The sequence below is a fragment of the Mandrillus leucophaeus genome, unplaced genomic scaffold (genome assembly GCF_000951045.1).
Source record: "Mandrillus leucophaeus isolate KB7577 unplaced genomic scaffold, Mleu.le_1.0 Scaffold38, whole genome shotgun sequence".
NCBI lineage: Eukaryota > Metazoa > Chordata > Mammalia > Primates > Cercopithecidae > Mandrillus > Mandrillus leucophaeus.
In genome coordinates, this window is record NW_012104031.1 from 2,552,460 (window position 1) to 2,567,937 (window position 15,478).

At 46.4% G+C, this 15,478-nt stretch overlaps 1 protein-coding gene across 1 annotated transcript in view; it reads right to left on the reverse strand.

Moving 5' to 3' along the window:
* Nucleotides 1-870: 870 nt before the first annotated feature.
* The window catches only part of ATP2B4 (ATPase, Ca++ transporting, plasma membrane 4), a 123,483-nt gene continuing 108,875 nt past the window's right edge, over nt 871-15,478 (reverse strand). The window contains exons 21-23 of the mRNA XM_011990479.1: nt 12,793-12,969; nt 7,367-7,474; nt 871-1,486 (exon numbers count right to left, since the gene is read on the reverse strand). Of these exons, the coding sequence (XP_011845869.1) occupies nt 1,178-1,486; nt 7,367-7,474; nt 12,793-12,969 (594 nt within the window). The 3' untranslated portion in view covers nt 871-1,177. The remainder of the gene's footprint in view (nt 1,487-7,366; nt 7,475-12,792; nt 12,970-15,478) is intronic.

Consider the following 15,478-nt stretch of genomic DNA (forward strand, 5'->3'; position numbering starts at 1 on the left):
AATTAGAAACTGGAGAGAATGTCGAAGCTGGTCCCCAGGCACCACAGCTCAAGGTTTCCGGCCCCTGCAGGAAGGTTTTCTCAGATCATACTAGAATGGCTCTTTGGCCTCTCCCAAAGCTTCTGAACACTCATTCCCCACCTGTCAGGTCCTGCCCTGGAGAGCCTTGGCAGATGGCTTTGAAAGCAGTGGTCACCCCAAAGAGGAGCCCACAAAAGTCTGCTTTGATGGTCTGTCTTGTCCTCGATTTGGCAGCGGCTGGTCCTCAATATCCAAGCCCAGTAAGGAGGCGGGGTTGAATATATACCACACACATGCAACCTCCATGGGCAAGGCTGATCTCCCTGGCACTTAAGAACCACATATACCTGACAAGGTGGCAGTTTAAAAGCAGAAGGTAACCTGGCAACAACTGAGAAATATTCTTACCAGCACTTAATTGCTTCAAAGGGACCCTTTTAACAAAGAAACTGGTTGGATTCTAGAACTAAATCAAGGGTTCTTTTGGGCCAAAAGGGAGAAGGATCAAAGTTTATGCAATTCACCCATATCCTTTCCATTTTCTTAATCATCATTTAAAAAAAAAAAAAAAAGGAAAGGAAGGGAAGACAAAGACAAAAAAGAACCTTGGAGAGGTTTGACTGGAAGGGCAGAAAGAGTTAGAGGCCTGCAGGCCTTTAGGTGTAAGTTTTCAAAGTGGGAGAATTGAAAAACAATCATACTACTGGCGGATGTTACACATTCCATCTCTACCTCAACATATTTCACTTGGGGATATTTGTCTCCCTCTGAACCCTCAACTTAGCTTATAAATGGCACAGACTTATAGGACAAAATCCAGAATTCAGGAGATGAACATCAGGGGAGAATGTGGGGTGGGGTGATGCCAAGAGGATTATCATCATTTCTTTAAAAATGACAAGTGACTATCAAGGAGTAAATTCTACCATGACCTGCCTGGGATTTGACTGGGCCCCGCTGCAAACCCCAAGTCAAACTTAAGTTGAAATCCTTGTAAGTCTGTGCTCTTGCCTCTTCGTGGTCAGGTGGGGGTTCACACACACTGCTGTTTACACAGCAGTTGACATGACGATGAAAAGTCCCATCATCACCTCATAGATGCGACAGGCGAAAATGGAAATAGGGAAAACAGGGATGAGAGTCAGAGAAAGAAAATTCAAACCGATGTCTCTAGGCTCTGTAGAGAGCTGTCCGACTGTGGGAGCTGCGCTTGGTTGCAGTCCACCGCATTGTTGTTTGTATTGGCGTATGGAGTGACCTCACCATCCAACAGGAGCACCCCAGTCCCAAACTTAGAAGCCTTGTCAGGATTTTCCTCCTCTTCCTCATCCAGGAGTGGTGTTCGCGGCAACTCCTCATCTATGGCGAATTCAGGGTGGGTCATGAAGTTGTGGATGGAGTTTTGGTTGTAGGGTTTCTGAATAGTTTCGTGGAGGGAACTATGGAACGCTTTGACCACTTTGATCTATACCAGGGGAAGGAAAAGGAGGATGAGAAAATAGGGAGGTGAGAATTGGCTGGCAGAACAAGGAGATGGTGGTTTTAGGAGAGAAACAAAACCCAAACTATAGAACATGACTGCTCAGCAACCAAAACCAAACACACATCAGAGGAGATCATGGGGCACTAGAAACATCACACGGCTCAACTTTCAAGCAGTGGGGTGGGCTGGGGTGAGTGATGGCAAACAACTAGAACATTTTGAAAGCTGCATTTAAAGAAGTAGAAAACCCAAAGCAACGTTAGCATTCCCAAACAATCTACTTTTAAAATGAAACAGAAAACAAGAAGTTTCATTAGTTCTTTTAGATGGAGGACAAGGGCATGGGAACTAGATGCAAATTGATAGCCAAACTTAAAAAGATGATTCAGACATGTGGATTTCTGTGCTGAGGCCAAACATTTTGTGAATGGGGAATGAAAAAATTATGCATTGAGGTTTAGTTATCTGTTTAAGGACCTCAAAGAGCCAGCATACACCAATCTGCACATAATACACGTTGGGTGACGAGTGACCACGAATACTGTGCAGCCAGGCAGACAAACCAATCTTCATTTGTGTCAGCAACATGCAGGAACTTAAAACTCTCCAGTAATAATTTGCCCTTTCAGCCAGGAAACATGCATATTTTTACATCCCACGACCACCACTGTGTCCCCTCTCAGCAAATAACACAGAACTTCACTCCTTCAGCCCCTTCCCTAGAAGAAGTGGATAAAATACAGGTGTCAAAAGATGCTTTCCTCCTGCCTATTGAGAAAAGACCTGGCTCTCATGATTCAAATGCACGATCATGTCTCTGATACACAGCAACGGTGCCCAATCATGCTGCTTTCTCCAGCTGTTTCCAAATTGTGAAGAGGAGCATAGTCTTATGTGGAGAAGGGACCAGTGAGAGAAACCTAACTCAGGAGGTGGTGCTACAAACAAGTGGCCTTTCTGATGGGGTGGATGAAGAGGATGATGGAAAGGAAACCATGTGCAGTTTGTGCGGTTTTACTGGGCAAAAGGAGATGCATTGCCCAGTGTCATAGTCTCTGTCCTACTGTGCAAAAAGGAAGGGATTTGGTCAGTTCAGAGTCATGAAGAAAAAACTGACAATAATTGATTCCTGTGAACAGCTTTTGCTTGTCCACAGGCACCAGCAATTTTGGCAGCTCTGCTTTTCTGAACTGTAGGTCTCTCTGAGGCGTGGCTTAGAATCAGTGTTGGTAGAATTGGGGTAGAGGGAGAGGGTTGGAGCTCCAAGAAGTTAGAGAGAGGGGCCAGGGGAAAGGTAAATGGTTATAGGACAGTTTTAGTTGTTGGAAGGTGGCTGATCCTAGTCTTGTCCCAAAAATCTTCACTCAGAAAAGAAATGGGAGTAATGTGGGGGAAATTGTTGAGGTTGGGGGGGTAGGAGTGATGAAGGTGGGAGTAAGGTACCTCTTTCATTCCTCTGCTGTTTAAGCAAAAAGTATATCCCAGGAGAATAGGCAAGAATTTGGAGACAGCAGAGGATACAAAGAGTCAGCCAAATAAACTGTTTGGATCACCTGTTTCACTGCTTCCTACCACCATACAGAACTTTCATAAATACCACTCAAAGGCGGCTCACTATCAATATTGTTGGTCTATTTTCTCTGGAGGAGAATGTGTCTCTGCTGGCTAAGGCTTTCTTTATCTTGCCCCACTCTACTACAGCCCACCCGGGACTGAGGGTGCTTAAAGCTCAGAAGGCAAAGGACTCCTTGCCACTCAATAGCATCAGCTCAGTACCTCAGCTAAGAAGAATCAGGGAGCATAGGCACACACTCACCATGCTGAACAGAAAGTGAGGACCACATTTTTATTATCTGATTCCTATTTGACCATCTGATGGGGGAATTTTACCTGTCATGTTGCCTTTGCTCCAGATCTAGGTGAGATCAGATGGAATGGGGGCTCCATCTGGTCTTCAGGAAGTCTCAAGTTTTCATTGATCTACATAAAATCTCAGAGCAAGGCAATTTGGATTAAGTGAGTCCAAACCCAATGCCTTGTCCTCTGGCCCTGGCATAGATACACTGGCCAAGAGATGGGTCCAAAGCCATCCCACCCCATCAAAGCCGTCACTGTCAGGAGTGATGACATAGCTCACATTTTCCATATGCTTTCAAGATCTCAAAATTTCTACCAGCTATCACAGGAGGGCAGGTGCCTTTATCCACCAGTACATTATCTTCAATATCAGTGAGTTTCAACTTCCTGCTTCCATTCAATTGAATACTTTATTGAAAAAATTACATGTGAAATCCACTATAGAAAATAAATTTGCAACAATTGGGGTTGGAGTGAGGGTCTGGAGCCCTGTTTGTTGGCTTTTCCTCTCACCTGTTGCGGTGACCAATAATACTGTTACAGGTAAACAATGAGGGAGATAAAAGTGAATTGGGGATGGTTAGATGGAAAAAATACGGGAAACATCTTTTGGGGAGCAAGAAACAGTCATCCAGCTAGACTGCAGGACTTCTGGAATCTAAAGGGAAACCAGCCACCTGTAAGGAAGCTCATGTGAAGAGGGGTCAGAGAGCTAGGGGTGACCAGCTGGCTTGCTGGGTGGAGAGAAGGGGGAGGGAGGAGAGGGTATGGGGCTGTGCCAGGATGCCCCAACTCCGGCACTGGCCTCAGAGAACACATGCTGATGAACAACCACACACCATATCACCACCAATCCACCCAGGGCTGGCATCTCCCTTTCCTGGAGCATGATGCCTGGTGCATGAGCAGTGTATGGGGACAAGACAGGGCTAGTGAAGTAGGTGCAGGGAAAGCTTTGAGCACTCTCCACACAGCCAGTCAACCCTTCCCTCCCTGGGCATTATTTCTCAAAACCTTGGGGAAATGTCTCTTCTAGGGCCCTGGCCTACAGGTGGAAGTGGCTGGTTGAAGGGCAACTCTTTTCATGACTCAGGAGACTGGGTATGAGTGCTGAGGGCTACTCTCTGCAGCTCAACGAGTGGGCGGGTGAAGACTCCATTTCCTCAGCCAGAATATCGCGTAGTTTTCTGCTCCTGTTTTTTTTTGAGATGGAGTTTTGCTCTTGTTGCCCAAGCCGGAGTGCAATGGCGTGATCTCAGCTCACTGCAACCTCTGCCTCCCGAGTTCAAGCTATTCTCCTGCCTCAGCCTCCAGAGTAGCTGGGATTACAGGCGCCTGCCACCACGCCCAGCTATATTTTTTGTATTTTTAGTAGAAACGGGGTTTCACCATGTCATGTTGGCCAGGCTGGTCTCGAACTCCTGACCTCAAGTGATCCACCCGCCTCGGCCTCCCAAAGTGCTGGAATTACAGGCGTGAGCCACCACACCGGGCAGTTTTCTGCTCTTATCAGAAACCAGGAGAAAAGGATTAGGACCTCCCTATGCAGGGAAATCTTAGAGATCTATCTAAAGAAGGTTGGACAAACAGTTGGTTTCATTTGGAGATCTGGAATGGGAAAGAGGGTTTTAAAATGTATGGCTATAACTTTTAGGAGCTCCAACTAAAAAAGGACAGCTGGAGAAAGAGCAGGTGTGGCCCGTCTCTCCTCTGATCTTCTGGTCTTTGAGGGTTTGGAGCACACCCTCTACCAGCTCCTCTACAAGATCCCAGTAGGCTCAGTCTTCTGCTTAGTCTCCTTCCACCATCAAACCATCAGGATATCTGACACTAACTCTTCCTACCAGAAAGGGATGATTAAAACAGAACAGAAGCTAGTTAGAAGGGGATGGCAGAACTAGAAGGAAAAAAGGAATTAAGAGAGGAATGTGAAAGAACGGTTGCCAGAGGTTCCCGGATATTTGCAGGGCAAGACTTTGTTAGTTCTTTCTTGCCTGTTTTTTTGACCTAAAGAAATTGTATGTATCTCTATCAAGTCCCACCCCCATGAGAACACTTTGGCTAAAGAGACAAAACAAATCTAAGTCTGGTCAACCCGCATAGTCCGTGATCATGTGAACCACAGACAAGGCGACTGTTCTTTCTTCAGCCCCTTCCCAGAGGTGGGAGTGGGTGAGGCTGGGAATGGGGGAGGAAGGAACAGACTGACCACTCAGATATTTGAAACCCACATTATATTTAATACAGATAAACTCCTTCCCACATTATCAGCAAAGAGTTGGCTACCTTCTCTCTCCTCTCTGAGTCCCATTTGGGGAAGGGAAAATGACCAAGAATAGGAGGGCATAAGCATTAGCAAGAATCCAAGAATCTACCAGTGGGAACACCAGCTCTTAGGTTGTGAGTTGATAACATTCCAATGGAAAGTCGGGCTGAGAAAGGGGTTCCTGAAACTTTATGCGCAAAAAAAGTGCCGGCTATTGGTGAAACAATCAAACTAGAGAAAAGGAGAAGCAAAATAAAAGGGACTCCTCTTCAGAAACTCCTAAAAGTTTAGTAAATGAAGAAAAAACGTTATTTTGACTATTCTATATATTTCTCCCACCTTGATGTGAATTAATTGATTTTTTTTTCTTGAGACAGAGTCTTGCTCTGTCACCCAGGCTGGAGTGCAATGGTATGATCTTGGCTCACTGCAACCTCCGCCTCCCAGGTTCAAGTGATTCTCCCGCCTCAGCCTCCCAAGTAGCTGGGATTACAGGCACACATCATATTGCCTGGCTAATTTTTGCATTTTTGTAGAGACAGGGTTTCGCCATGTTGGCCAGGTTGGTCTTGAACTCCTGACCTCAGGCGATCTGCCCACCTTGGCCTCCCAAAGTGCTGGGATTACAGGCAGGAGCCACCGCACCCAGCCAAGATTAACTGATTTTTAAACCGGAGTCCCTGAAAAGTAAAAAAATGGGGATATTCAACCATATACGTTTTGAACTGACCTACCTTCTTTTCTTCACCTATAGCTACAATTTTTTTTTTTTTTTTTTGAGACAGAGTCTTGCTCTGTTGCCCAGGTTGGAGTGCAGTGGCACAATCTCGGCTCACTGCAACCTCTGCATCCTGAGTTCAAGTTGATTCTCCTGTCTCAGCCTCCTGAGTAGTTGGGACTACAGGCACCTGCCACCACGCCTGGCTCATTTTTTGTATTTTTAGTAGAGATGGGGTTTCACCGTGTTAACCAGGATGGTCTTGATTTCCTGACCTCATGATCCGCTTTGGCCTCCCAAAGTGCTGGGATTACAGGCGTGAGCTACCGTGCCCAGCCAGCTACAACTTTTATGCTAAAATTGCCAGTTGGCAATACAGTGGTAGCCAAATGGACTATTATTATTGACCAAGTTTAATATTGGCTCAATTATGACAGGTCCACTAGTCAAAACACACCCACGGGCACATTAGTTCCCTTCCTTTCCTCAAAAGATCCCAAACCTTGACCCCATGTAAAGAAAGTTCCTGGGTTTTCATTTGGCCTAATCTCACATCTAAGCTTAGGAGGTAGAGTTCAGACTCAAAGGAGCAGGAGGAGAGGAGAGAAACAACAACATATCCCAGCAAAGCAACAAACAAACAGACAAACCAAAAAGGCAACACAAAACAAAACTCAAGAAAAGGAAGAAACGAGCAATGCAGGGGAACAATCAGGAAACAGAATTGTCTTTAAAACAGTTAAGGTTTTATAGCTTTTCTACATTACAAAAATAAAATACAAGGGCACACAGGCTGGTTTTAGAGTGGGATTTTTGTCTTTTCTTCCCTTAAATCAAAATATCAAAGGGAAAAACCGAAAGAAAAGATAACCATGGCTGGTTACAGTGGATGCCACGTGCTGTCTTGTGGTCATTTTAGCAAATCATGCATCATAATAGACTATCACTCACTGCCCATAGGAGGAGATGAAACAGCAGGAACAGAAGTGGTGGGGGAAGATTTGACTGGTGCAACTGCTACATAGGATGAACTAGGAACAAGTTTTACATCAAGGTGTTGACCCATGTTCTGTCGCCTTAGGACTCCCTTAAAAGAGGCTCCCGTCTGGAATGTGTTAATTACGTCGATCTGCAAAGAATCAGAGAGTGAGACAGCTTTGCTCCACAGTCAGAGAGGTGAAGAAATAGGAAGGGAGGGTCATGGAAGGTTTGGGAAGTGGGGATGGAAGTAGATGGGAAAAGGGGACAGGAGACAGCTAGAGAGAGCTTCCCTCCCACACAAAGCAATGGTGAGGAGAAGGGGAAAAACGTTAATTGCATATCATACTTCATTTAGGGAACAATTTGCCAGGGAGTCCCAAACGCCCAGCCAGAATCTAGTTTTCTCTTCCCTTTGAATCCATGGTGGGCATTTGAGGTGTAGAGGGGGCTAAGAGTATTTAAAATTTGAAGGGACTTTTCCCCACTCCATCACTCCTAACAGCTAGACAGATTGTTCATTGTTTTTACCTGTACTCTTTTTTTTTTTTTTTTTGAGATGGAGTCTCACTCTGTCGCCCAGGCTGGAGTGCAGTGGCGTGATCTCGGCTCACTGCAACCTCCACCTGCAGGCCCATTTTAGCCTGTACTCTTAAAAATAAGGTAAACAATTCTGAAGGCAAATTATGTATTACTGAATTTCAAGGCTCAGGAACCTCTTAATCAATTCAATCGACTACCTATTTTTGCAGATTTTCCAGGAAAATAACTCATGTGTTTAAAGAAAAAACAGGAGCCGTGTAGTAGCCAATATACAAGTGGCCATGATGGAAAGGCCCCTGGGCCATGAGTTGCTGGGGGCTCATCCTCCTCTGGGTATCTTGTCTGAGTTATCCCTTCCCTGTGCTGAAGTAGGCAGGGTCCCTGAGAATGGAGCTCAAGAACCCAGTGGCCAAGCCCACTAGAGAGAATGCTACTAAGTGCATTAATGCATTAGAGATTCTGAAATGTCTGGCAGAAATGCTGACAGTAACTCGGCAATTAGACTGAGGGAGGGGGAGGAATAGGTTTTGGTTAGCGGTTGTTGAAATAGCTACAGTTCGAGACTTACACAAGTAGTCTCTGGTTTTCAGTGCGCTGTTCCTCAGAGACAGAGGCAATTACATTTTCTTGCTTTCTTTTTTTTTTTCAGACAGAGTCTTGCTCTGTCACCCAGGCTGGAGTGCAATGGCACGATCTTGGCTCACTGCAACCTCCGCCTGCTGGGTTCAAGCCATTCTCCCGCCTCAGCCTCCTGAGTAGCTGGGACTACAGGTGCGCACCACCACGCCCAGCTAATTTTTTTATTTTTAGTAGAGATGGAGTTTCACCATGCCGGCCAGGCTGGTCTTGAACTCCTGACCTTGTGATCCACCCTCCTCGGCCTCCCAAAGTGCTGGAATTACAGGTGTGAGCCACCGCGCCCGGCCATGCCATTCATTTTCTGACAATGGTCCTGATCTAGGGCCTCAATCAACTCTACCATCCTTATCCCTGACCCCTAAGTAACAGGGATGAAATCAAAAGGAATTTCCTTTAGCCTTCATGAAACTGGTAGAATAATCTTAGAAATATCTATCTGCTTAATGCCAAGGGTTAATCTACCAGGAATGTAGGAAAGGTGCTGATTCCATTAACTGGACTTCATTTTCCCAGGAGGGAAGATGAGAAAGCAGGCAGAATATGAGTGAGATAGTTCTTTTATAAAGCTTCCTGAGAAGCCATGAGCTGTTTAGGGCTAGTTTCTGGATCCAGATTACAGTTTGAGCTGAAACACCACTGCTTCCTCACATTATTCAGTTTTAGTTCCCTGGGACTGAGAAGCTTGAACCTGCAGGAGGAGAGGGTTTACACTTGGGGTTGGGGGAGTGGGTGGCGGTTCCAGCTCCATAGAAGAAGGGACTGTAGAGATACCTTCTTCGGTGCTTGTTGGAGTTACAAGGTCCCAACCCTCACAATTCTAGTCTCTAAGTTTCCTAACACCTCCCATACCAAAGCACTGTGATGAGAATGACAACAAAGATCAACGTGGAGATAACAGGGGGTTTTGTTAGAACCCAGCTGAGGTTGAAGGGTTGATGTTGGGAGCGGACCTCAGGGATCCAGGTACACGTTAGCATCATTAGCCTCATCAACTTCCGGAGTCAGGTGCATCCTGGGATGGTGTGAATTTGCTCACGGTGAACATGCCTCACTTTAGGCTTTAATGCCATTGTGGCCTAACTGCCTCACGCTCCAACAATGGGGAAAGGTAGCATACCTAAAGCTATGTGGGCAGTGAAACCAAAAAGACCTTATAGAGAGGTGCATAGTCAAGGAAATAGAAATTGGTAGTGGAGGGAAGGAAGACCCATAAATCTCAGCCTCCCAGGACAGAAGACTGGAAAGGAGCAAGGAGGCACTGGACTGAGGGAATCGTGGCTAGGAGAAAAGAAATCATGTAGTAGAAGAAGTGCTTGATCCTGGAGAAAAGAAAAGCAAAGACAGGTTATTTCAGAAAGAGCAGACCCACAGGAAAGCACTGGGGGCTTTAGAGATGGGAGTCAAAGGTGCCAGGTTCTATGGGTACTTGGACTCAGCAGCCTGGACGGTGGGGTGGGGTAGGGAGTGGGCATGGGGATTCTGGATGCCACGAGGCACTTTGTGCAGGTCCCGCTGGAATTTTTCTTTCTGGGAGGAGGAACTCGAGAGAGGGAAAAGGAACCCTAGTGTTTCCCTACCTAGCCCTTTTCCACTTTTCTTTTTTAAAAATTTAGCTCTTTATATAATGTCCCTTGTAAAAATGAAAGAATAAAAACAAACTAAAAAAGAGAGGCAGGGTAATTTTTTTTTTTTTTTTTTTTAAAGGAAAGGAAAGAGAGGAAAAGGAAATAAAATAAGACAATTTATTGCTTCTCCTCAGCATCCTCCTTGGTCTCCTCCTCACTGAGAGAGCTTCTAGCTTTTCCGCCACTTTTCTGGCATGGCTGTTTTTGCCTGATCCTGGCCAAGTCGCCTCCTGGAGTCTGTCTTCTTGAAACTCAATGACCAAAGGAAGCCAAGTGGATGCATTCAAGCACCGCCTAGACCATGGTCAGGCTGCTCAGTGACATCTGGTCATTTGCCACCACAGCTGCAGTCCAGCCTCACGGCAGAGGTGACCAAGCCCTCTGAGAGACAAACCGAGGACCACTGTGTAAAGCACCTTCTGGTGAGCTCCAGGCAGTGCCCGGACTCCAATGCCTGCCCAATTGGATGTGAGGCCAGCAACACGGAGAAGTGCTCAGGGCTCCCCAGGAAGCACCTGTGTCCCCAGGGAGCTGCATCGCCCTGGATAGGTGAGGCAGCCACAGCACCCTGGGATGTTTATCTGGCAGACAGAAAAAGCACCCGCCTGGAAGTATAGTCAGGTGCAGAGTGAGTCTGCAATCCATTTTTCTTTTCTTTTTTTTTTTTTTTGAGACAGAGTCTTGCCTTGTTGCCCAGGCTGGTGTGTAATGGCACAATCTTGGCTCACCGCAACCTCAGCCTCCTGGGTTCAAGTGATTCTCCTGCCTCAGCCTCCCGAATAGTTGGGATTACAGGCGCCCACCACCACGCCCAGTTGATTTTTGTATTTTTAGTAGAGCCGAGGTTTCACTATGTTGGCCAGGCTGGTCTCGAACTCCTGACCTCATGATCTGCCTGCCTCAGCCTCCCAAAGTGCTGGGATTACAGGCGTGAGCCACCACACCCGGCCTCTTTTCCACTTTTCTATCTGTTGTCTTGCCTATACGAGATAGTTCCTACCAGGTATGTAGTTTAGAATATTCACTTCATCTATCTCTCTACACTAAGGAGGTGGGGTTGACTGGGGAACTTTCTTTCTTTTTTTTTTTGAGATGAGTCTCACTCTGTCACCCAGGCTGCAGTGCAATGGCGTGGTCTCAGGTCACTACAACCTCTGCCTCCCAGGTTCAAGCAATTTTCCTGCCTCAGTCTCCCAAGTAGCTGGTACTACAGGCATGTGCCACCATGCCTGGCTTGTATTTTTAGTAGAGACAGGGTTTCACCATGTTGGCCAAACTGGTCTCAAACTCCCGACCTCAGGTGATCCACCTGCCTCGGCCTCCCAAAGTGCTGGATTGCAGGTATGAGCCACTGTGCCCGGCCTTTTGTTTTTTTTGAGACAGAGTTTAGCTCTCGTTGGCCAGGCTGGAGTACAATGGCACGATCTTGGCTCACTACAACCTCTGCCTCCCGGGTTCAAGCAATTCTCTTACCTCAGCCTCCTGAGTAGCTGGGATTACAGGTATGTGCCACTACGCCCAGCTAATTTTGTATTTTTAGTAGAGACATGGTTTCTCCATGTTGGTCAGGCTGGTCTCGAACTCCTGACCTCAGGTGATCCACTCACCTTGGCCTCCCAAAGTGCTGGGATTATAGGCGTGAGCTACCATGCCTGGCTAACTGGGGAACTTTCTAAAACATTTGCAAGGCCAGTTTTAGACAGTGAAACTTAATAACTTATTTAGAAGATCTCCAGCCAATCAGCAGAGAGAAATACACCTGTTCTCTGGAGACCACCCTTGAGATCTTGGAATTTACAGTGTTTTTCAGATGGAAAATCTCAGGATTAAAACAATAAAGCTATGTGGGGTGAGAGCAGGGGAAGACAGAATTATCAATGCCTAGATCAGCCCATTCACCCAGGAGAAAGTAGTTACAATTGATGCATGGAAAGTGGAAAAAAAAAAAGTTATTGTGGGGCTATAGGCAGGGGATATAAGAGCAGCAGGGGTGGCTTCTATCCCATTTCAGAAATTGCAAGAAGGGAAGAGGCTTGAAGAAATTATTGCTTCCTCCTTGTCAGGAAGCCAAGTTTGAATCCTGCAAAAGATGCTCAGACATCAACAGACTATTGTCATTTTTACACATGAAACCATCAGATTCCCCACCATGGCCTTACACTTTGAATGGGAGAGATATAACAGGGTGAGTTTCTTTTACAAAGACCCTTCCAGAGAGCATCTATTCCTATAATGGCAGTGTGTGGAAGCTAGATTAAGTGAATGCTGGGTATGTTGGCATATTGATATTGTCTAACTCCTTCCTTCTGAAGGGAGGGAAAAACTGAACATAAGAGACCTGAGACCTTCAGCATAAGAGACCTTATGCTGAAGCTTGCCCATTTGACAGAGGATAGCAGGGTGGGCTTTAGGGTCAACCCAGAGCTAAAGGACTATGCTAATGGCCTCCCATGGTCTAGGTCATTTGACTCCTCTCCTCTCAGAGGACCCCACACAGATCCCTTTGCCTATCTGTCCTGAAGCTGAGGATCTAGGGCTGCCCATCAGTAGTGAGCCTTTGGAAGGGAAGAGATGCTGGCCAACAAGAACTGCTGCCCTCCCAACACCTTCCAATATGGGAAGCTTCTTCTCCCAAGGGAAGGACAGACCACTATCAGAGTACCTGAGTCTGGATACGGTTCAGGCCCCGGAACCAGAGGATCTGGCCTCGGCGCAGCTCCATCTCAGCATGGTCAATCTCATCCAGCCCCTCAGCATCCTTGGTGATCTCCTCTTTGGTGGTGCCATGCCCAGCCTCCTTCAGGAACTTCAGGGATCGGGTAGGTATTGCGGAGATGAACTGAAAACAAGTGCAGTGAAGAGGGAGACATCAGAATTAGCGTGAGAAGAGCTGTCAGTCAACTTACATGAGCCAGCCCTTGGGCAGGTTAGTCTTTGTCCTACCACGCTTCCCACTGGAAGAGCAGTGGACAGAAGTACCAATCCATCCAGGCAAGCATTCTCCAAGTGCCCACCAGTGGTCAGGCTCTTAGGAAGGCTTTCTGTATTTATGAACATACACAAAAGAGAGCTTATATTCTAGTAATCAACCAGCCATCTGCCTGGTCATATACTTCATTTTTCTCTTTCTGTCTCATTTCTTCTGTTCCATTTTGCAATCTGTTTTTAAGGTTAACGTAACTATACTGCATGGTATGCAGTAGGAAGGGACAGAGACCAGGACCTGGGGGAAAACAGTCTGGGGAGAAGATGGTGATATCGTATATGTATGGGAAGGGGCTGAGAAGGGTATTGGAAATGAATGACCCCTTTCTTAGTTGCCACATGCAAAGTAGTTTCTGTGTTACAAACTCTCGTGAAAGGATATCGAAAGTTTTCTTGGGCTTGAGATGAGGAAGTGGATGGGATAGTCCATGGAAGAAGGGACACATGAGTATTATCAGAAGACAAGGAGCAGTACATTGGGCTTGAAATTCAAAATAAAATTTCCTGGTGAGCTCAGCACCTGTCAGTCATTTCTTTCCAGACAAGATGAGGAGTAGCCAGGGCTCACGTGGGGAAGAGGGACTGTATGGGCAATCTGATATGGAGTCAAGTGTTTTGAAATGGGAAGAATGCCAGAGCTCTGCTTCTGAATGTGGAAAGAGCTGCTGCGATACAGAAGGAAGGCTGCTGTCTGGCATAAGGCCCCATGGCCACATGTGAGGCAAGAGCCAGAACAGAGTTTCAAACAACAGGTGAAACAACCAAGCTTTACCAAAGCATAAAACTGCTTTAGGAACTCACTGATTTAAAAAATATATATATTCACCAAAAAGAACAGGGTGGAGGGAATTGGGTCAGACATTAATTAGGGAGGGCTGGGTGCAGCGGTTCATGCCTGTAATCCCAGCATTTTGGGAGGCTGAGGCAGGAGGATTCCTTGAGCCCAGGAGTTCGAGATCACCCTGGGCAACACAGTGAGACCCCCATCTCTTTATTTTTTGTTTTTTGAGATAGAGTCTCACTCTTGTCACCCAGGCTGGGGTGGAGTGTCATGATTTCGGCTCATTGCACTCTGCCTCCTGAGTTCAAGCAATTCTGCCTCAGCCTTCCAAGTAGCTGGGATTACAGGCACGTGCCACCATACTTGGCTAATTTTTTTTGTATTTTTAGTAGAGACGGGGTTTCACCATATTGGCCAGGCTGGTCTCAAACTCCTGACCTCAGGTGATCTGCTCGCCTTGACCTCCAAAAGTGTTGGGATTACAGGCGTGAGTCATTGTGCATGGCCTGAGACCTCTATCTCTTAAAAAAAAAAAAAAGAAAAGAAAAGAAAAAGAAATTAATCAGGGAGGCATCTAGGTGTAAAATAAATAACTAGCAGGTTTAGGGGGGAAGGCCTGAAGCTCCAGAAAGAGCTCTTCGAGGCCAGTTAGGGCAAAGTGTCTATTACCTGGGTGGCTGGGCACTAAGGGATTGTTTGCAGAGACCTGGGGTCTGTAAAGAGAGGCACAGCCCAGGCCAGAGCGGAGGATGAGGGAGGTCTGTAAAGTGGTATTAAGGAAGAAGCGCAACTATTAGACTTGATGATACTATTATAATCTTAATAGCTTAAAATTTGAATGAGTATTTATAAGGTATTAGACATTATTCTAAGTCTTTTCTGTATAGTAACTGATTCACTAATTAACAATGACCTTGTTTTCCTAAGTTGAAGACACTGAGAGACAGATTGGTTATGTAACTTGCCCAAGATGATTCAGCTTATAAAAAGGAGAGCTGAGGCCAGGCACAATGGCTCAGGCCTGTAATCCCAGCACTTTGGGAGGCCACGGCGGGTGGATCGTCTGAGGTCAAGAGTCTGAGACCCGCCTGGCCAACATAGTGAAACCCTGTCTCTAATAAAATACAAAAAATTAGCTGGGCATGGTGGCAGATGCCTGTAATCCCAGCTACCTGGGAGGTTGAGGCAGGAGAATGGCGTGGACCTGGGAGGGGGAGGTTGCAGTGAGCCGATATCGCGCCATTGCACTTCAGCATGGGCAATAAGAACGAAACTCCATCTCAAAAAAAAAAAGGAGAACTGGGCTGGGCGCGGTGGTTCACGCCTGTAATCCCAGCACTTTGGGAGGCCAAGGCAGGCAGATCATGAGGTCAGGAGTTTGAGACTAGCCTGGCCAGCAAGGTGAAACTCTGTATCTACTAAAAATATAAAAATTAGCCAGGTGCAGTGGTGGATGCCTGTAATCCCAGCTACTTGGGAGGCTGAGGCAAGAGAATTGCTTGAACCCAGGAGGCAGAGTTTGCATTGAGCCAAGATCACACCACTGCACTCCAGCCTGGGTGACAGAGCAAGACTCTGTCTC